Source organism: Carassius carassius, chromosome 46 (assembly GCF_963082965.1).
Source record: "Carassius carassius chromosome 46, fCarCar2.1, whole genome shotgun sequence".
Classification (NCBI taxonomy): Eukaryota; Metazoa; Chordata; class Actinopteri; order Cypriniformes; family Cyprinidae; genus Carassius; species Carassius carassius.
In genome coordinates this window covers 1,632,558-1,653,999 of record NC_081800.1, presented here as the reverse complement: position 1 = coordinate 1,653,999, position 21,442 = coordinate 1,632,558, and the positions used below count along the sequence as shown (strand labels likewise).

The 21,442-nt window shown below is 38.1% G+C and overlaps 1 protein-coding gene across 5 annotated transcripts in view; it reads left to right on the top strand.

Annotated features, from left to right (window-relative positions):
- Nucleotides 1-21,442, top strand: part of LOC132129747 (IQ motif and SEC7 domain-containing protein 1-like) — a 144,733-nt gene that overhangs the window by 79,464 nt on the left and 43,827 nt on the right. Inside the window, exon 1 of one of the 5 annotated variants that reach the window (XM_059541467.1) lies at nt 17,416-17,834. The exons of the other annotated variants lie outside the window; for them this stretch is intronic. Coding sequence (XP_059397450.1) covers nt 17,770-17,834 — 65 coding nt within the window. The 5' untranslated portion in view covers nt 17,416-17,769. Of the gene's footprint in view, nt 1-17,415; nt 17,835-21,442 lie in introns of those variants that run through there. 5 annotated transcript variants of the gene reach the window in all.

Below are 21,442 nucleotides of genomic sequence, written 5' to 3'. Positions count from 1 at the left end.
TACAACAAATGGCCAAGTAAGTGCACGACACTGACAAGGTACGCGATATAGTACAAGACCAGACTTGGGAACTAACCACAGAAATGAGACAAAGGTGAGAGACAAGAGGGTTTATGACAGAGACTATAGTGCTGTGTCCCAATGTCAAGTCAAGTCATGTCACCTTTATTTATATAGCGCGTTAAACAAAATACATTGCGTCAAAGCAACTGAACAACATTCATTAGGAAAACAGTGTGTCAATAATGCAAAATGATAGTTAAAGGCAGTTCATCATTGAATTCATTGATGTCATCTCTGTTCAGTTAATAGTGTCTGTGCATTTATTTGCAATCAAGTCAACGATATCGCTGTAGATGAAGTGACCCCAACTAAGCAAGCCAGAGGTGACAGCGGCAAGGAACCGAAACTCCATCGGTGACAGAATGGAGAAAAAAACCTTGGGAGAAAAGAGGGCTCAGTTGGGGGGCCAGTTCTTCTCTGACCAGACGAAACCAGTAGTTCAATTCCAGGCTGCAGCAAAGTCAGATTGTGCAGAAGAATCATCTGTTTCCTGTGGTCTTGTCCTGGTGGTCTTCTGAGACAAGGTCTTTACAGGGGATCTGTATCTGGGGCTCTAGTTGTCCTGGTCTCCGCTGTCTTTCAGGGCAGTAGAGGTCCTTTCTAGGTGCTGATCCACCATCTGGTCTGGATACGTACTGGATCTGGGTGACTGCAGTGACCCTCTGATCTGGATACAGATTGGATCTGGTGGCTACAGTGACCTCGGAATAAGAGAGAAACAGACAAATATTAGCGTAGATGCCATTCTTCTAATGATGTAGCAAGTACATAGGGTGTTATGAGAAGTGTTTCCGGTTCCGGTTTACCTAATTAATGCAGCCTAAAAATCCTTTAAGGGATTTGGATATTAAAAGCATATTAGTATGTTATGTGTAAGCCAGGTTAAAGAAATGGGTCTTTAATCTAGATTTAAACTGCAAGAGTGTGTCTGCCTCCCGAACAATGTTAGGTAGGTTATTCCAGAGTTTAGGCGCCAAATAGGAAAAGGATCTGCCACCCGCAGTTGATTTTGATATTCTAGGTATTATCAAATTGCCTGAGTTCTGAGATGTAATGTAATGTAATGTAAAAAGAGCTCATTCAAATACTGAGGTGCAAAACAACTCAGGGCTTTATAAGTAATAAGCAATATTTTAAAATCTATACGATGTTTGATAGGTAGCCAGTGCAGTGTTGACAGGACCGGGCTAATATGGTCATACTTCCTGGTTCTAGTAAGAACTCTTGCTGCTGCATTTTGGACTAGCTGTAATTTAACCCAATAAAGCATTACAATAGTCTAACCTTGAGGTCATAAATGCATGGATTAGCATTCCTGCATTTGACATTGAGAGCATAGGCCGTAATTTAGATATATTTTTGAGATGGAAAAATGCAGTTTTACAAATGCTAAAAACGTGGCTTTCTAAGGAAAGATTGCGATCAAATAGCACACCTAGGTTCCTAACTGATGACTAAGAATTGACAGAGCAACCATCAAGTCTTAGACAGTGTTCTAGGTTATTACAAGCAGAGTTTTTAGGTCCTATAATTAACACCTCTGTTTTTTTCGGAATTTAGCAGCAAGAAATTACTCGTCATCCAGTTTTTTTATATCGACTATGCATTCCATTAGTTTTTCAAATTGGTGTGTTTCACCGGGCCGCGAAGAAATATAGAGCTGAGTATCATCAGCATAACAGTGAAAGCTAACACCATGTTTCCTGATGATATCTCCCAAGGGTAACATATAAAGCGTGAAGAGTAGCGGCCCTAGTACGGAGCCTTGAGGTACTCCATACTGCACTTGTGATCGATATGATACATCTTTATTCACTGCTACGAACTGATGGCGGTCATATAAGTACAATTTAAACCATGCTAATGCACTTCCATTGATGCCAACAAAGTGTTCAAGTCTATGCAAAAGAATGTTGTGGTCAATTGTGTCAAACGCAGCACTAAGATCCAATAAAACTAATAGAGAGATACACCCACGATCAGATGATAAGAGCAGATCATTTGTAACTCTAAGGAGAGCAGTCTCAGTACTATGATACGGTCTAAATCCTGATTGGAAATCCTCACATATACCATTTTTCTCTAAGAAGGAATATAATTGTGAGGATACCACCTTTTCTAGTATCTTGGACAGAGAAGGTAGATTCGAGATTTATCTATAATTAACTAGTTCTTTGGGGTCAAGTTGTGGTTTTTTTTATGAAGATCAGCGCAGACAAAGGCTGCAGACAGCACACCTTGTTTGTTATCTTTATTTTATAAGTGCACAAAGTTTTGTTGTTATTATGTCTGTATCCAAAAAAAAGTAGACCCTTTACAGATTTGATTGATGTATTGCTCTTATCTGTATGATTAAAACTGAAAGTGTAATTTAAGTTCTTTTCGGGGTTATCAGGAGAAAATGACTCAAAACGCGTATCCGCGTTAATCGACTCCAGAGGGTTAATAACAGCCAGTTTGAAGGTTTTGGGGACATATCCTAATGACAATGAGGAATTAATAATAGTCAGAAGAGGATCTATGACTTCTGGAAGCACCTCTTTTAGGAGCTTAGATGGTATAGGGTCTAACAAACATGTTGTTTGTTTAGATGATTTAACAAGTTTATACAATTCTTCCTCTCCTATAGTAGAGAATGAGTGGAACTGTTCCTCAGGGGGTCTATAGTGCACTGTCTGATGCGATACTGTAGCTGTCGGCTGAATGGTTGCAATTTTATCTCTAATAGTATCGATTTTAGAAGTAAAGTAGTTCATAAAGTCATTACTGCTGTGGTGTTGGGAAATGTCAACACTTGTTGAGGCTTTATTTTTCGTTAATTTAGCCACTGTATTGAATAAATACCTGGGGTTATGTTTGTTTTCTTCTAAAAGAGAAGAAAAGTAATCAGAACTAGCAGTTTTTAATACTTTTCTGTAGGATAGATTACTTTCCCGCCAAGCAATACGAAATACCTCTAGTTTTGTTTTCCTCCAGCTGCGCTCCATTTTTCGGGCTGCTCTCTTTAGGGTGCGAGTATGCTCATTATACCATGGTGTCAAACTGTTTTCCTTAACCTTCCTTAAGCGTAAAGGAGCAACTGTATTTAAAGTGCTAGATAAGAGAGAGTCCATAGTTTCTGTTACATCGTCAAGTTGTTCTGAGGTTTTGGATATGCTAAGGAATTTGGATACATCAGGAAGATAACTTAAAACGCAGTCTTTTGTGGTAGAAGTGATGGTTCTTCCATACTTATAACAAGAAGTAGAATTTACAATTTTGGCTATATGAAGTTTGCACAGAACTAAATAATGATCTGAGATATCATCACTTGGCTGAATAATTTCAACACTATCAACATCAATTCCATGTGACAGTATTAAATCTATAGTATGATTTCGACAATGAGTAGGTCCTGAAACGTTTTGTCTAACCCCAATAGAGTTCAGAATGTCTATAAATGCTGATCCCAATGCATCTTTTTCATTTTCAACATGGATATTAAAATCACCAACTATTAAAACTTTATCTGCAGCCAGAACTAACTCGGATGTAAAATCACCAAACTCTTTAATAAAGTCTGTATGGTGCCCTGGTGGCCTGTATACAGTAGCCAGTACAAACATAACAGGGGATTTATCATTAACATTTGTTTCTCTGGATAATGTTATATGAAGCACCATTACTTCAAACGAGTTATACTTGAAGCCTGCCCTCTGAGAAATCCTGAAAACGTTGTTATAAATTAAAGCAACACCTCCCCCTTTGCCTTTTAGAAGCGGCTCATGTTTATAACAGTAATCTTGGGGGGTGGACTCATTTAAAATAATGTAATCATCAGGTTTTAGCCAGGTTTCTGTCAAACAGAGTACATCTATATTATGATCAGTGATCATATTATTTACAAAAAGTGTTTTCGTAGAAAGGGATCTGATATTCAATAAGCCAAGCTTTATCATTTGTTTATCCATATTGCATCTGTTTTTTATTTGTTGAACCTCAATTAAATTGTTAATCTTAACTTGGTTTGGACGTTTTTTGTATTTTCTAGTTCGGGGAACAGACACAGTCTCTATAGTGTGATATCTAGGTGAAAGAGTCTCTATGTGCTGAGAATTAACTGACCTCTGTGACGGGAGGCAGCTAGCAGACGGTCGGTTTAGCCAGTCTGTCTGCTTCCTGACCTGGGCCCCAGTTAGTCAAGTAAAAACTCTAAGACTATTTGCCATATTTCTAGAGAGAAGAGTGGCGCCACCCCAGGAGGGATGAAGACCATCTCTTTTCAACAGGTCAGGTCTGCCCCAAAAGCTCGTCCAATTGTCTATGAAACATATGTTATTCTGTGGGCACCACTTAGACATCCAGCCATTGAGTGATGACAATCTGCTATGCATCTCATCACCACGGTAAGCAGGGAGGGGACCAGAGCATATTACAGTGTTCACACACCTCTTTAATGTTATTTTTAGTGATCTCCGACTGGCGAAGTCGAACATCATTAGCGCTGGCATGAATAACAATCTTACTGTATTTACGTTTAGCATTAGCCAGCACTTTTAAATTTGCCATCAGGCGCTCTGGCTCCCAGTAAACATTTGACTATGGTGGCTGGTGTCTCTATATCCACGTTCCGTACAATAGAATCACCAATAACTAGAGCACTTTCATCAGGTTTCTCAGTGGGTGCATCACTGAGTGGGAAGAACCTGTTTAATGTTTTGATCGGAACAGAAGAGCGGTGTTTTGACCCACGACTACGCTGCCTCACTGTCACCCGAGAGAGAGGAGAGGAGAAAAAAAAAACGAATGAAAACGCTAATGACAAGCTAACGAGTGCTAACGCTTTGCAGGTGTACTGCACTCACGGATATAAAATAAAAGTGAACGATCAAAATTAATCTGATAAGATTGATCGATAATATCAGAAATATGGTGTGAATTAAGTTATATTTTATCACTTTAAAAAACAGAGAGTGATAGTAAGATAAAGATTCTAGAGAAAAAATAAAATAAAAACAGCTACACGGAGCTACGATTAGCTACAGAAGGCAAACAGGAAGTAGAGAAAACACTGTCCAACAGCGACACCCCCCTACTTATACTATGCCCTTAAAGTGTGTACTCTTTTGGTGAAGAAAAAGTACACATTTTTGAGTAGGCAAGCTTTGGGACATACTATCACGTCATACAATTGCCTCTCTGTCGCACAGTAGACTGGTCAGTCAATCATCTTTTCACAGTTCACATTTTCCACATTTCATTTCATTTAATTTACTACCATATTGGAGAGAAACATGTAGCACATTGATCTGCCGAACACTGTGGGTCTTTATGCAGTGAATGCTCATATCCTCATATTTTTTGCATAATGATGCGTTTAAAACCGTTGGTTGCGAACATCCACCATGTTTGTAGTTTTCTTTTAATGCTTTTAATTTGTGTTTGTAGTTCTTAAACATCCTTCAGAACCAGTCCAATGGTATGTGAACACAGAATAAAGCACAAAATAGAAAACAAAACCACAACAGATTGCAGATTTCAACATATTCTTAAAATTATATTTTTACATCATATTTAATTAGAATTATATCTTTTGACTACAGTAATGAAAACTTGTGTGCAGGGTTGTCTTAACTTTTATCAAAATAAATATTAATGGTTCTAAAAAAGGCAATAATAAAATACAAAAATATAATTTTATTTATTTTATTTTGTAGATATTTTACCAGTCTACATTCCCCCACTGGGAAAATATTAAATGAATATGGGAAAGAGATACGTTCATACTGATGTTTTTGTATTAATTTAATCTGACTTTGTTTGTGAAGCAAATTAAAGCAAAAACTCCATTTGAATTAGAATTTCTGTGAAGTAGATGATGTTTGTGAGAAAAAACTCTCAGCAGAGATTCAGCATGACACTGGAGACCTCAGATAACTCAATCTACTCATCTGAGACAGCAGACAGCATTACTTATTTACTGACTGTCTCAACCTGCAGCGGATTTGGACAGCACACTGTGGAGTGTGACAGCAGCTCATGGATCATTCAGTACTGGCGTCTGATTGTTGAGTTGAAGGTGCTTGTGTCTTTGGCTGACATCAGTGGTCTTCTTTGAGCTCATGTGTGCTGCCCGGGATATGAGTGTGCCTCTCTTTTCTATTTATTGAACCGATAATAATAGTCTGATAAACGTTGACGTTGACGTTAGTGCATTGAAAATCAGCTTTGTTATACTTTGCCTGTAGAATTGGGGTCATATGGTCATATTTTCTTGACCTGGTAAGGACTCTAGCCGCTGCATTTTGCACTACCTTTTGCTTGTTTATTGAAGATGCAGGACAACCACCTAGAAGTGGATTACAATAGTCCAGTCTAGAGGTCATGAATGCATGAACTAGCATTTCTGCATCAGAAACAGGTAACATGTTTCGTAGCTTGGCAATGTTTCTAAGATGGAAGAATGCTTTTTTTGTAACTTGGGAAATATGGTTTACAAAAGACAAGTTGCTGTCTAATATAACACCCAGATTTTTGACTGTAGAAGAAGTAGCAGTACATCCGTCTAGTTGCAAATTGTAATCTACAAGATTCTGTGAACTGTTTTTTGGTCCAATAAGTAATATCTCTGTTTTATTTGAATTTAATATAAGAAAATCATTGGTCATCCAATCTTTTAAATTTTTAACACACTCTGTTTAGATAATTTAGAAGTTTCATCTGGTCTCTTTGAGATATATAGTTGGGTATCATCAGCATAACAGTGGAAACTAATCCCGTATTAATAATATTACCAAGGGGCAACATGTACAGTGTATATTGAAAATAGCAGAGGACCTAGGACAGTTTCTTGTGGCACTTCATATTTTACTGGTGAGATGACTCCCCATTTAAATAAACAAAATGGTAGTGATCGGACAGGTAGAATCTAAACCATTTTAAAGCCTGTCCTTGAATACCTGTATAGTTTTGTAATCAATCTATGAGTATGTCATGATCTATGGTGTTGAACGCAGTAAAACTAGCAATGAGATGCAGCCTTGATCTGATGCAAGAAGCAAGTCATTTGTAATTTTAACAAGTGCAGTTTCTGTGCTATGGTAGGGCCTGAAACCTGACTGAAATTCTTCATACAGATCATGTTTTTGCAGGAAGGAACACAATTGAGCAAACAACTTTTTCTAAAATTTTAGATATAAATGGAAGATTTGAAATGGGCCTGTTATTTGCCAATTCATTAGGATCTAGTTGTGGCTTCCTTGTGTGTGAATGGTTTTGGGACGTGACCTAAAGATAATGACGAGTTAATAATATTGAGAAGCGGTTCTTCGGCTACAGGTAAACAACTCTTTCAGTAATTTAGTGGGCACAGGATCTAATAAACATGTTGTTGGTTTAGATACAGTGATAAGTTTATTTAGCTCTTCCTGTCTTATAGTTGTAAAGCACTGCAGTTTATCTTTGGGTGTGATGGATGAAACTGAAGTATTAGACTCTGTAGAATCTACATTGTTATTGTATTTCTGATTTTATCTATTTCATCAGTCAAGAAATTCATAAAGTCATTACTGTTAAACTGTGAGGGAATATTTAAATAGCTGGACATATTGGTTTTCTACGCAATTCTCAAAACGTCCAAGTAAGTTTTTCTCCATTTGCTCTCAAGACTACAAGTTTCTTTCTTGAGAGAGATGGAATAGTTTACAAATCTCATAAACTTATATTTTATTCACAATAGAATATAGATAACATATCAAATGTTGAAAGTGAGACATTGTCATGCCAAATATTGGCTTATTTTGGATTTCATGAGAGCTACACATTCCAAAAATGCTGGGACAGGTAGCAATAAGAGGCCGGAAAAGTTAAATGTACATATAAGGAACAGCTGGAGGACCATTTTGCAACTTATTAGGTCAATTGACAACATGATTGGGAATAAAAAGCACCTCTCAGAGTGGCAGTGTCTCACAGAAGTCAAGATGGGCAGAGGATCACCAATTCCCCCAATGCTGCAGCGGAAAATAGTGGTGCAATATCAGAAAGGAGTTTCTCAGAGAAAAAGTGCATAATATCATCCAAAGATTCAGAGAATCTGGAAAAATCTCTGTCCATAAGGGTCAAGGCCAGAAAACCATACTGGATGACCTTGATCTTCGGGCCCTTAGACGGCACTGCATCACATACAGGAATCCTACTGTAATGGAAATCACAACATGTGCTCAGGAATACTTCCAGAAAACATTGTCGGTGAACACAATCCACCGTGCCATTCACAGTTGCCGGCTAAAACTCTGTAGGTAAAAAATAGAAGCCATATCTAAACATGATCCAGAAGCCCAGGGGTTTTCTCTGGGCCAAGGCTCATTTAAAATGGATTGTGGCAAAGTGGAAAACTGTTCTGTGGTCGGACGAATCAAAATGTGAAGTTCTTTTTGGAAAACTGGGACCATGTCATCTGGACTAAAGAGGACAAGGACAACCCAAGTTGTTATCAGCGCTCAGTTCAGAAGCCTGCATCTCTGATGGTATGGGGTTGCATGAGTGCGAGTGGCTTGGGCAGCTTACACATCTGGAAAGGCACCATCAATGCTGAAAGGTATATCCAAGTTCTAGAACAACATATGCTCCCATCCAGACGTCGTCTCTTTCAGGGAAGACCTTGCATTTTCCAACATGACAATGCCAGGCCACATACTGCATCAATTACAACATCATGGCTGCGTAGAAGAAGGATCCGGGTACTGAAATGGCCAGCCTGCAGTCCAGATCTTTCACCCATAGAAAACATTTGGTGCATCATAAAGAGGAAGATGTGACAAAGAAGACCTAAGACAGTTGAGCAACTAGAAGCCTGTATTAGACAAGAATGGGACAACATTCCTATTCATAAACTTGAGCAACTTGTCTCCTCAGTCCCCAGACGTTTGCAGAAAAAGAAAAGGGGTTGCCACTTTTTGGAGATGTGTTGATTCCATGAAATTTAAAATCAACTTATTTTTCCCTTAAAATTATACATTTTCTCAGTTTAAACATTTGATATGTCATCTATGTTGTATTCTGAATAATATATTGAAATTTGAAACGTCCACATCATTGCATTCTGTTTTTATTCACAATTTGTACAGTGTCCTAACTTTTTTGGAATCGGGTTTGTACATCAAAACTATTATCTGTGGTCATTTAATTTACAATAACTGCTTTGGGTGTGAGTGATCTAATGATTATGAGCCCAAACTTTAAAAATTGTTTTTGTTCATTTATTTTACATTTTTCTGGTTTAATCACAATCAGATTTTTTCTAGCTCATACATTAAATTTATATTTTGACCTCACTATTTGGGGAACAGACACAGTCTTAATAGATTGGACAGCACAAGTACTTCTATCATTTAAGCAGGTAGAACAAAAGACATCATAGCAGTTATTTGAGAATTGGCTTACTAGTCATATGGAGCATAGCGTCCTGGAGATGTTGTATGACAGGAGTTCTGCTCCAACTCTGCTGGGGTGCAGATAAAATGAATTATTAAGCAGCATGTGAATCAAAACTGCATAACTTTACCGAATGACATTCCAGAACAGAAAGTGGTGTAGGATTTAATCTACTCCATTTATGATTTGATCATTGTTTTGAATTTGAACCAATAATGGCGCAATGGCAAAAAAAAAATTCTCAGCTTTTTGTTAAAAATCTGTATATTTTTATGAAAATGTACCCATATTCAATTGAAAAAAAAGTGGCAGTGAAAAATTCTGTCAGTGGTTGGCAGCTTAAAAAAAATGATGTAAACAGTTAATCTGCTCTTTGTGAAGTGAAAATTAAACAATCCGTTTGGAATTTCAGATTGATTTATTTTATCCTTGCAATCTACATGAAAATTGATATCTCAGGTGATTGTTAGCTATATCCCATTCATCAGTTTGTGGTAACCGCATTAACTTGCCCAAACTTGCTTTTAAAGTTCCTCATTTATAAGTCAATTTTGATACAAGCGTCTTCTAAACAAATACATTTTAATGTCACTGTTATAATTGGGAGGCAGGCAGGTCTCTGGGATCAGATGGGGTGGGATGCTGATGGTAACACAGAGGTAGGGCTCTGAGAAAAGAGCTGAGTGGTGGGACTCAGGCGAAGGGGGCAGGGTTCAGAGACCAAATGTATTGGCTGCAAGGAGCAGAGGGGTTAGGCTTTGTGATGCCCTCATGCAGTAGTGCTGTAGTGCATGAATCTGTATGTGAGAGTGTGAGTGTTTGCTGTGCATTTTCATTCCCAGTGTAATATTAGAATCTGGGTTTCCCTGGCTGAACCTCATGTAGTCGTGATAGTCGTCTAGCTGAGTGTCAGCAGCACTCAGACTGACAGGAAACAGCTGGAACACTCGAGTGGATAGCACTTAAGAGTGTTTTGTGTGTGTGTGTGTGTGGGGGGGGGGGGGGGGGTATAATAGAATGGGTGCTGTAGGCTACAGTAGATTGTTTTCTCTGTCAGGTGTTTCAGCACATCACACATCATGGACAGCCTTCAGAAAAACTCCATCCACAAGCTGCCCTGTATCTCAAGTGTTTACTAGGGATGGGCGTTTTCCACAAATATCACATTCGAATATTTGAGCTCACAAAAAAACGAATATTCGAATATTCGTTTATTTAAATTAAGTTTAATGAGTCAGACGTTATTTTTCAGCAACATTTGTTTTCGTCATTTTGAACAAGCTTACACACAATAAGCTTGAACATTACACATTGTGTTTTGTAGCTGAAAACCTTTAACAATGCGTGCAAACAAACAAAAGTACAGATTAAAAGCAAAAAAAAAAAAGTGAACAAAGAAAAAACGTAAAGCAGCCTGCAGCAATTAGGCTATTGTACAGAATGTAGCTTACACTTAACTTTTAAACTGTCAGCAAATCTTTTTTGCTTTTTTTCTATCGTTTCAAATGTTCTTGTTAAGAAATACGAGCATGTAAACATGATCGGGGGAAAGTCGGCTCCTTAGTCTGTTAACAATAAGGCCGGCCGCGGAGAAAACGTGCTCTGACGACACAGACGTTGGCAGGACTCACAAATAACGGTGTGCTGAGAGAATAAGTTTTGTGAAGCGCTGAATGGGATCCTCATCTGGTGGAATACATGGCTCCAGCAAGAACTGTTCCTCATCTCGGCTGGACTCTGTAATCATCGCTGGAGAACTGGCTCAGCCTTTTCCGACAAGTGGGCATTTCATCTTCTTCATCGTTGGTGATGGCGGCTGCATCCGCACCACTCGCATCAAGGAAAATGTTCTGATAATGTTCAAAAAAAAATTTTTTTCTTACTTTTCTCATGTATTCATCGAGAAACCTGAGATGTTTGTGCCGAGGGTCTAGGGCAGACGCGAGAAGAGGAGTTTTCACTGCATTCTCCAAGTTAGCGATGTTTATTCGTTGCTTGAGAGATGCTGCAACAATGTTCTTGGATCACTTTCTGTGATTCTCCACGGCATATTTGAAGTACTAGAAGACCGCAGTTCTTTTAGGGGGGTTCACATATCGCGTCTTTTGCATGCTCAAGTTCGTTATTTTCAATGTAGGCGCGCGGTATGCGCGCTCATAATGGAAGTGACGCGGTCGCGATGCGGTCCCGTTTTTTCCAGGCGCCTCCGAACAGCATCGAGTTAAAAACATCTCAACTTTCAGAATGCCGCAAGCGCACCGCAGGTCATGTGACAAGAACTAAACATTCAGCTTCGTCCTTTCCTGTAACAACGATGAAAGCTCAGCCAAGATGAAGGAACACCTGATCATAGCTGTATATGGATTGCCATTTTGAAATAAATTTAGTAGCAGAGCTACTGCAAGCGATTTTTTTTGTGCTGCAAATCCATTTATCCTTTGCTGAAATTTCCGCGTCTTCAAGGAGAGAACGCGTCGCCTCAGGAGCGCTTCTGCCCGAGCGCTTTGGAAAGAAGGAGAAAGCGGAGCGCATAGCCTTTTCCACGCCTTATTAGGCGCGATATGTGAACGGCCCCTTAATCATTCATTAATTATTTTTTGCTTGCATAAACCTTCAAATATGCCGTGGAGAATCACAGAAAGTGACCAAATTAGGTTTTATTGTGAACTTTTTTTTTTTTTTTGCGAAATTCGAATATAATTTTTATTTATCGATTAATTAGAGCAGAACGAATATTCGAATGTTCGACTATCCGTGCACATCCCTAGTGTTTATGGGAAAGAGGTCACATGTGGGCCAAGACCGTTTGCTATGTGGGTTGTCTCAAGTTAGTTGATTATTTTCTTCTTTTTACATGTTTTACAGTGGTTACAGTTCTATGCGTCCCCATTGTGGTGGCAGCATTTATGAGAACAGGTTTGACAATTGTGCAGCAATGGTAACTAGAGCTCAAATGTGATGTTGTTGCCCCATCTGCTGGGTAAAAAAACTATAAACAATGTGAAATCATATCTGAAAGCCTCCTATGTAAGCTGCTCCTGACCGGTGGAATTGTTGTTTCTGTCCTGAGGGTGTTGTGTGCTCTGCATTTGGTCAGATAGGGAATGTGATATCCTCATGAATGATTCAGTATAATATTTCCTACAGGAGGAACCAACTCAAAACCAGTCTTCCTTAAATCCAAAATAATGTAAATCCAAAGAAAAAGCTAAAAACCTCACAGATAACTTTTGGATCAAAGTCCACTTTCACAGCAGGAAAAATAATTGAGATAACCTTGCGATCTCCCATCACTGACCTTAATTACATGCATTTGTGTAGGAGTTTAAAAGGACAGTTTATATTCAGAATTCATATATATATATATATATAGTTTTATAAATCTATCATCCTGCTACAGTATGTTAGAGATACAAAGGTAATTTAATATCATCATATGATATGAGTTGTTTGAATAAAAGGTAATGATCAGGTCCTATGATAGTATATACATTTGTAGACACAGGTGAATGCTGTACTCCCTGCATAATATAGCCATGGGAGCAGGATTCTGAAAATCTAAAATGTCTTACAAATCATCTGTTAAAAATGTTTAGACCTATGGTGATCTGCTGTCAGAACTTCAGCTGGTGATCAATATCAGCTCTCAGCTCTAGTTGCCTCCGGGTGACAGCAGGGACCACTCCTTTGTGGTACTGCTTAGTGCCTCACCCCCTTGCCTCGCAAACTGGATCAGCCCCTGCAATGTTACTGGCCTGGCCCTGTTGGCTTCTACTCTACATGCCTCAATGACTTCAGCTAGTTTCCGCAGTACCTGGCCATGATGCCATCCATAACGTCCTTGGGTCAGTGCCGTTTTGCAGCCAGACAGAATTTGCTGTAAACTGCTCAGGAGGTAACTGGTCATTCACTTTGCCAGAAGATCTTTCCTTCGACGTTTAGAAGAGCAATGCCTCTGAACTGGCTAATGTAGCAGGAGTGTTTTTCTTTTGGGATGAAGGTGGTGTATGCTTTGCTCCATGTTAATGGAATAGCTTTTGATTTCCAGGCAGCACTCATTATTTTCCACAACAGCTTCAGGACCATGGGACAGTTCTTGAAGACTTTGTAGGGTACGCCATTTAGTCCAGCTACTGAGGCTGCTCTTGCTCATTCCACAACCTGTTTAATTTCAGACCAGTTTGGAGGATTGGTGTCGAACTGCGTGTGCGGCTCTGGTGGGCAAGGGACATGCCTTGGCAGTCCAAGGGAGCTTTCTCTCAAGCTGTCAGTATTCTGCATTTTGATGAAATCCTCCAGCTCCTGTTTAGTGTTGTGCAGCATTCCATTCTTCTTCTCATCCAATAAGCCTCATGCATACCTAAAAGGGTCATGGAAGAAGCTTGACTTTGCTTTCTCCTTACGGCTTCTGTGTCTCCTAATATTCTCTGCTTGCCTCTGTTTTATGAGTCTAGTTCTAATCTGACCCCACAGGTTCTTCAAGCCCTTCTTCTGGCCTTCCTCCATGCCTTTCGAAGGATTTCTTTACCAACTGCAAGATTTCTTTTCCTGTCTCCGACTCTGATTGAAGGGAGTCTTTCTCTGTAGCAGTTCTTCAAAACTCCCTTTGCCTTCTTCGTAGACAATGTCCTTAAAGATGTTCAATTTGCCAGTTATACTACCTCTTATTGAGCTCTGGAGGACTGTGTGTAGGCTCTGGTCAAAACTTCCCTTTTCGTGTTTGTCACTGGCTTTTGGCCATTTGACTTTAGCTTTCCGGACTGGCTTCCAGTGTGTATCTCCTGTGGCTTCCCTGCTGGGTGTTTTGGTTCATTGATCGCATTGGGGGATTTGCGGTAGACGGTGTGAATCTTGCTGGGTAGGCTGCTTCTCCTTCCAGATGCATAGGGATCCATAGCAACGTGATGCTCAATCTGGCTATGGTTCCGCATAGTCTAACCTGCTATGGTCACGCAGGTTTGTTTACCATTAAACTCGTGGCCATGAGAAATGGATGTCGTTCCCTCAACATAGCATCTCGAGGCCACAACATAATAGCACATTCCCACAAGTTAATATGGCGTTCCCTCAAATTAATATCTCATGGCCACGACATATTATCAGGTTCCAATGAGTTTATTTTGTCGTGGCCATGACAAAACTAAGTTAACCAAAAAAGTAATCTTACGGGCACCATAACATTGCTATATTATGTGCCTACCAAACATTTTAGTAGTACTATAGTGGGTTTTTGTACTGTTAGTCCTTGTTTAATTTGGTGAGTCCAGGCCTCAGTGAAATGCTTAAAATATGAATTTTAGAGAATGTAGAGAATGTAATAATAATCATAATTTGTTTAGGGTTTTACTTTATTTTTACAAGTGTGGAGTGTATGCAGGAACAACAGTGGGAAAATGAAATCAGGATGTGATTCCAATCACTGGGTCTCCACGAGCCAACAGGCCTCAAATGTCCTAAACGGTGCACAGTCCACTGTACCATTCATTGCTACAACCATTAAATCAGCTTGTCTGTAAGGGCTTTTTCCAATTTGACCATTAATATTCATTCAATTATTCAAAATGTAAGTTAGAATGTTCAGGGGTATCATATTTTTGTTTGTGCAAGGAAACAAATTTAAGAACCCTACACTTGTGCCCACATTAGATGAAAATTTGCTCAACATTTATAATTGTCATGAGATTTTAAAATACACAATAATTTGTGTGTGTATATATATATATATATATATATATATATATATATATATATATATATATATATATACCAATAACTGCAGGAAATTATGCAGATTTGTATATTTCAGAAATTCGTTTAAAATAGACAAAATTACTTTTCGAGAATCCAAGTGGTGTATGATGTGTTACTGAATGTATTACAGCTGCTGTAACAACACCTGTTTCCTTCAGTTAAAATAATGTACTATGTAACAACAATGTAACAAATCAAGTTGAATATCCCATTCACAGCGTAATCTTTACACTTTATTTGTATGAGGCTTTGCATGTTTTTTAAATTTTGGAATGGATTTTTTTTTTATGTTTATGTTTTTGCGCTTTTGAGAAAGTCCCTTAATTCTCTCAGCGTATTGCATGTCCAACATAATACCAACTTTACCGCACCAAATGCAAGACCTTTTCAGGCTTGACTGAGGACATTATTTTTAGACAGAGCTTAAATTAAAATATGGATCATTTCAGGTACATTAACACAGCTTTATCCATTTCAAATCCACTGGAATTGTTCTTTCTGGAGTCCCAGAGATCCTAGTTAAACAAACCTACGCAGATATGACCACACAACATCAGAGAAAGCACATCACAATCTGGAAATATGGAATGACATCAGTTTCCACTGGTACTGGATGACATTTTTAATGGGTGGTGTTGCTCTTTATCACCCTTTAGGATGCAGGCCCCTTTTCTCGTTTTATTATTTCTGGTCAGTTCTTGTTAAACCATATAACTTGTGATTACTTAAGGCTGGTTAATGAGAATATAAAAATGACTGACAAGCACTATAATAAGACACCATGATTGTGGGCCTGGTGGGAGTTAGTCTTCATTGCAGGCAAATGCTTAGAGTTGAAGCCGATGTTTTATGAGAGTCCAGTTGGACTTCCCGGATCTGACATCCCGGATCTTTAATTGACCTACGGATGTTGGCGCTGCTTCTCTTCACTGTTGAACTGAACTGTTCCCTTTAGCAATGCACTGTTTGAGGTGATAGTTGCAGCAAACCAAAGGAAGCAGTCGTTTTCTCCACAGGGAGAGAAATGTCCTGCTTCTAATTAGAGGACCTGGTCACCTTCATCCAGCAATGCTGGCGCAGTGGTTGGTGTCCTTGTAAAGGAAACAGTTGGCCATCTGGTACTTATTTTCTCTTTTTCCTGTCACCTCAGATGAGAGGGTCAGTGAACCTTCCAGCACCTCTACACACCATCTTATGCTCTTCATGCCATCTTCTAGAGCCCTGTCAGTCCAGGACTACAGGTGCATGTCACATGATATATCTTTTTACTTGACCTATATTCATACTTGAATTATATATAATTCCTTATAATGTATTGAACTATTTAGGGCCCAATATACTCCATTAATATGTTATTATTTTGTTTATGTTAAAACTAAATATATAAATTAAGTAGTTAATGTGGTGCACATATGTTAGTGAAACATAAATGAAACGGGTATAGTTTCTGTAATAATTCTTATAGACTAAATGCAATTTGAAATACAAAATAACCAGATTTATATATTTATCGATATTAAATATGAAAACAAATATGAAGGTTATTTCAATTTATTGTTTAAATAAGCAGTTTATTATTTGTATTAAGTTAATGTGTTTTAGTTAAAGCTTTGTAATTTATCTGTAAATATAATGCTTTTTTTCACAAATATTTAGAGCCCAACTAGTACAGATGACAGAAATGACAGGAGTGTATAGAATAAGGGGAAACATTTTATATTTATCTACATCACTGATGTTTGTCATGAGAAATAATAATAATTTAGTTTAATCAATAAAAGCTGTATATTTTTGTATAAAATTCCCATTGATTCAGTAAAGTGGTTTATGTGCTGTAAGGCTGTATTCTTTACAAGTGTAACCATAAGAACAGAAAAAGAGAGAATCTGCATGAGAATATAAGAAAATGAATCAAGACAACCTCTATAAAGCCATTTGTGTCCACATATACTGTATATTCAAAGGAAGGTCACTGAAACAAGGTCAAATAATACTCAACGTCTTCTTCACTCTAAAAACATGCAGCATGTTTTGTGATGCTGAGGAAGAGTGTGCATTTGTCTCTCAAGAGTCTAAACACACAAAGCGGTAGACATGAAGCATAAACACATGATCGTCAGAGCAGAGCAGCAAATGCTGGATCGTTTGAACAGGACAATCTCTCACTCTCTCTGAAAGGCTCTATTAATAGAGGTGCTTCCTCTTTTTCCCACTTGCATTCCTCTGCTGCCCGGTGCAGAAGTCACCCTGTGAGTGTTCACTCATTCATTGGTTCCTTCCCTCTCTCCCGCCTTCGTTCACTGTGCATTTGAAGCAGGGTTTGCATTACATAGGCAGCTGGCATCAAATCTGTCAGTGGAATTCCTCTTAGCAAATGTGACAGATAACGCAGAGAGAGAGAGAGAGAGAGAGAGGCTGGTCTCTCAGAGCAGTCACGGTGAGCAGTAGAGCTGTTCTTGTGCTGAACTCAAGAGCCCTGGAGCGCTTGGATCCAGTGATGGTTGAGTTGGCTTCGTTGTGGACGTGTGTTCTTCTGCAGATATGTGGTGTTTGCAGTGCAACTCAGAGAAAATGCAGTCTCTGCTTGAACTGGAGCTGGACAGCTGGTAAGACTGGTCTATAACTAGTGTTTGTGTGCAAGTTTAGGTCTGAACTAATGATTAAACTATGTGGTTTGATAATAGAATAAAACGAGTGCTATTAAAGAATATTTGTTTATATTGATGTATTCAGGTGTTACTGGAAGTGGCTTTTGTCAAGCTACAGTACATCCAAATTAAGTTAATAAACGTTTCCAAAGTGCTGTAAAATGTGTGTGTATTGAAAAGCCTGTGTATACAGAAGCTTGTCATATGCTGTTGACCTGTTTTATGTAAATGTAGCACCAGTGTCATTCATTCTGTAGACTCTGTAGCAAAAGTCATGTGTGCTGACAGAAGCATTGCTCTATATTTATGAGATGATCACATTAATGATGGTGTTTTTTTAGCCTGTCCAGCTGAGAGATACAGTGTAACATAACAGTCCACATATTTCAGGTCTTGAACAAAGAGTTCTTAGACAGCATGAAACTGAATATATTTGCATTATTTATTAGTCAGAGATGTCCTCGACTGAGGTTAGACATCTTATTCAAGACTTTCATGCAGAGTGTAAAGCATAAAGCACTTACAGCTTCATGTTATGGATTATTTATATGTCCAGTGTTGTTGCATAAGGTCTGTGCTTCTCTGTTAACTATTGGAAGGCCATGAGGCATTTGTCATTCTGGAAGAATTTTTAAATTTAAGTTGCTGTTTGTGTTTTTTATTACCTTTTTTTCCCCTGTGATGATGGAAATTGTGACCTGAGCTTTCAGTTCAACACTTGTGTGTTGTGTGTGTGTGTTTTTTTTTTTCCTGTGTCACATGTCTGCGGTGCTGAGCTAGATAACAGAATAACACCAGAAAGATCAGCAGGGAACGGCTGCTTCCTTTGCAGGAGGACAAATAACAGCCATCTCATATCCTGTGCCAACAGCCCTACAGCAAAACTACAAATCAGCAAACATGTTGTTTTTATTATAACATTGTTGGTTATGTGATGCCTGTGTGATTTCTTTGGCTGCCAGTGATTGTATCATCCAATAATTCAATGACTAATTGCAAGAGAACTGCAAGAGGAGCTACTATTTATGATATGTAGTGGCTTCAAGAAGGATTAAAACATTTATGTCACACTATGTAACATTTATGCTGCATGTCTGCATGCTATTGCATTATAGATAACAAAATATCAAAAGCAAGTGGCATCAGTAAACTAATTCTGCTAGAGCTTTTCTCAGAACTGACTTCCCTTTTCCTTTTGCATTGACTTTTAAGTAACTGGTGTCACATAGACAAGTCAGTTCTCCTCAAGTTCACACACAGCATAGTGACCGCAGGTGTAGTTCATCATATCACAGCCATGAACATATTCCACTAACGTTTGACAAAGCAAAAAGGTCTTACAATACTCTATCAGTAGGGGAGAGCGGGGTCGAAAGTAACAAAGCGATTTTCTCAGAGCCTATTACTGCATTTGCATTCCCAGCTATGACTGTATATTCAGCATTCAATCCTTGATGGAGCTGAGAAATATCACGTGATTTCCTCATCATTTCCCACAGTTAGGTTCGTAAAACTGTTTTCGAGTACAAAAAGTAAATTATTGAAGCGGTAATTTTTTTTAATTTGTGTTTTTTTTTTTTTTTTTTTTTTTTCATGTGTTACAGTAATGATCGATCTACAGGTTATTTAGTGCTTTAACACATCCTAAAGTTTGCATTTTTCAAAGTTTTTTAGTATAAAAGTAAATCAGGTTTAAATGTCAGGAGTTTCTGTCAGGACTAAAGTAACAATTGTTACTTTTGTCCCGCTACAGTAACAAGAAGTATTTATTTTGTTCCGGTACATGCTATTCTGTGAATTTCTGTCTCTTGCATCATTTATTAAAATGTTTATGTCATATTATACCAAAAGAATATGTCTGAGTGAGGGTCAGAAAGACAAACAGAGGAACATCTGGGCAGCTCCTACCTCACATTTACCTTAGTTATATTTAGGTTTTAGCCATACCTTAGCTTTTACACCTCCAGCTATGAATTTGCAGTGTTTCCAGATGTTTAATGCACATTTTGAATTTATGCATAAAAACAACTGGATGGAAACATGAATAGGCCTACTGTTACATTTAGAATGTATATTATGACAATGTAATTTAATTATTATATTGTTCATTCTGTTGAAAAAATGTTTTATAAAAATACACTGAAAAAAAAAAAAAAAAAAAAAAAAAAAAAGTTTGTACAGTCAGGTTTTGAGACATTTGATGAAACTTAAATTTAAAATAAAAATATAAATATGTAATTTAATAATTTTTTTTTGCAAAAATAAAAGACAGAATAGGTTTGCAGTTACATATTAACAAGGTCATAGACAGGTATACTTAATAAAAATAAGAGTAACAGAAAAAAAATCTAGCTTATATTGTTCGGTAACTTTTGACCCGCCTGTGTGTTACTTTCGTCCCAACCGATGGGGTCGCAACTTATGTTCAAATTGAAATTATACTGAATTATATATATATAATTATATTACATCTCATTTGTTGTAGTTATTTTCAAATCAAACCTCTTTTTTGTGAAACATTGCACTTGTGCTGTCCCTCTTTAAATATCAAACCAAGTGGCGTTTATTTCAGTCATCTAACACAATGAGTCTTAAGTGTGGCTTTAGTGTCCAAACACTTTTTGAGATCACTGTATGTTTAATATGTGATGTTGTGTTTGACTCTGTCATCTGGTTCATCTGGTCTGCAGTGTGTTTCAGGCACATATGGAAATCCACTAGAGACGACCAGGATGCTCAAACACACACACTCACTCAGTCACACAGGCCTGACGTCTGCTCTTCATTAACGTGATGCATTCCCAAAAGTCCCAAAGATTTCTTCTGCCCTCTTTCTCATCCACCTTCATTCAGTTGAAATGCTGGAATCCCCCTGCAAACACCCAGTGGGGATTGTTTGACAGACGCCACACACACACACACACACATAATCAAAACACACACACACACACACACACACACACACACAACAACAACAACAACAACAAAATGCTTTAATGCTAATTAAATTAAATCATTCTAATGCTATCATGGGTTTTTGTCTAGGAATTTTTGGATTGAGGTACTAATTAGATTTATTAATAGACACGGCTCCAGAACTGCAATGCAACGTGACAAAACACATTTGTGTTTTGTTTTTGTTGTTTTTTCTTGTGGAAATCTGTGGTTTTGAAACACAATTCAGACTGTAGGTTTCTGTAAGTCTGTGAGACTGCAAGAGGAGATGTCATTTTAGTGCGTTCTTCATTTCCCCCTCAATCATACAGCAGCTGTTCCTCTTTAATGTGACCGGTGATAGGGAAATGACTTCACTAGAAGAGCCTGAGTCACTCATGCTTGAGCGCATGCACACTTTCACAGAGTTTTGACAAGATTCAAATCACTAGTTTAAACCTCAGTTACAGAGGCGTTCCTGGTGAAGTATTTACATTGAAATGGAGAACCTGTTCAAATATGATTAACATAAAATGGTCAATATAATTTTGTGGTGTAACTTTGATGTACAGATGGAATATGAATTTCAGATTCAGATTGAGGGCCAGATTAATTTATAGCTTGTGTCAGTG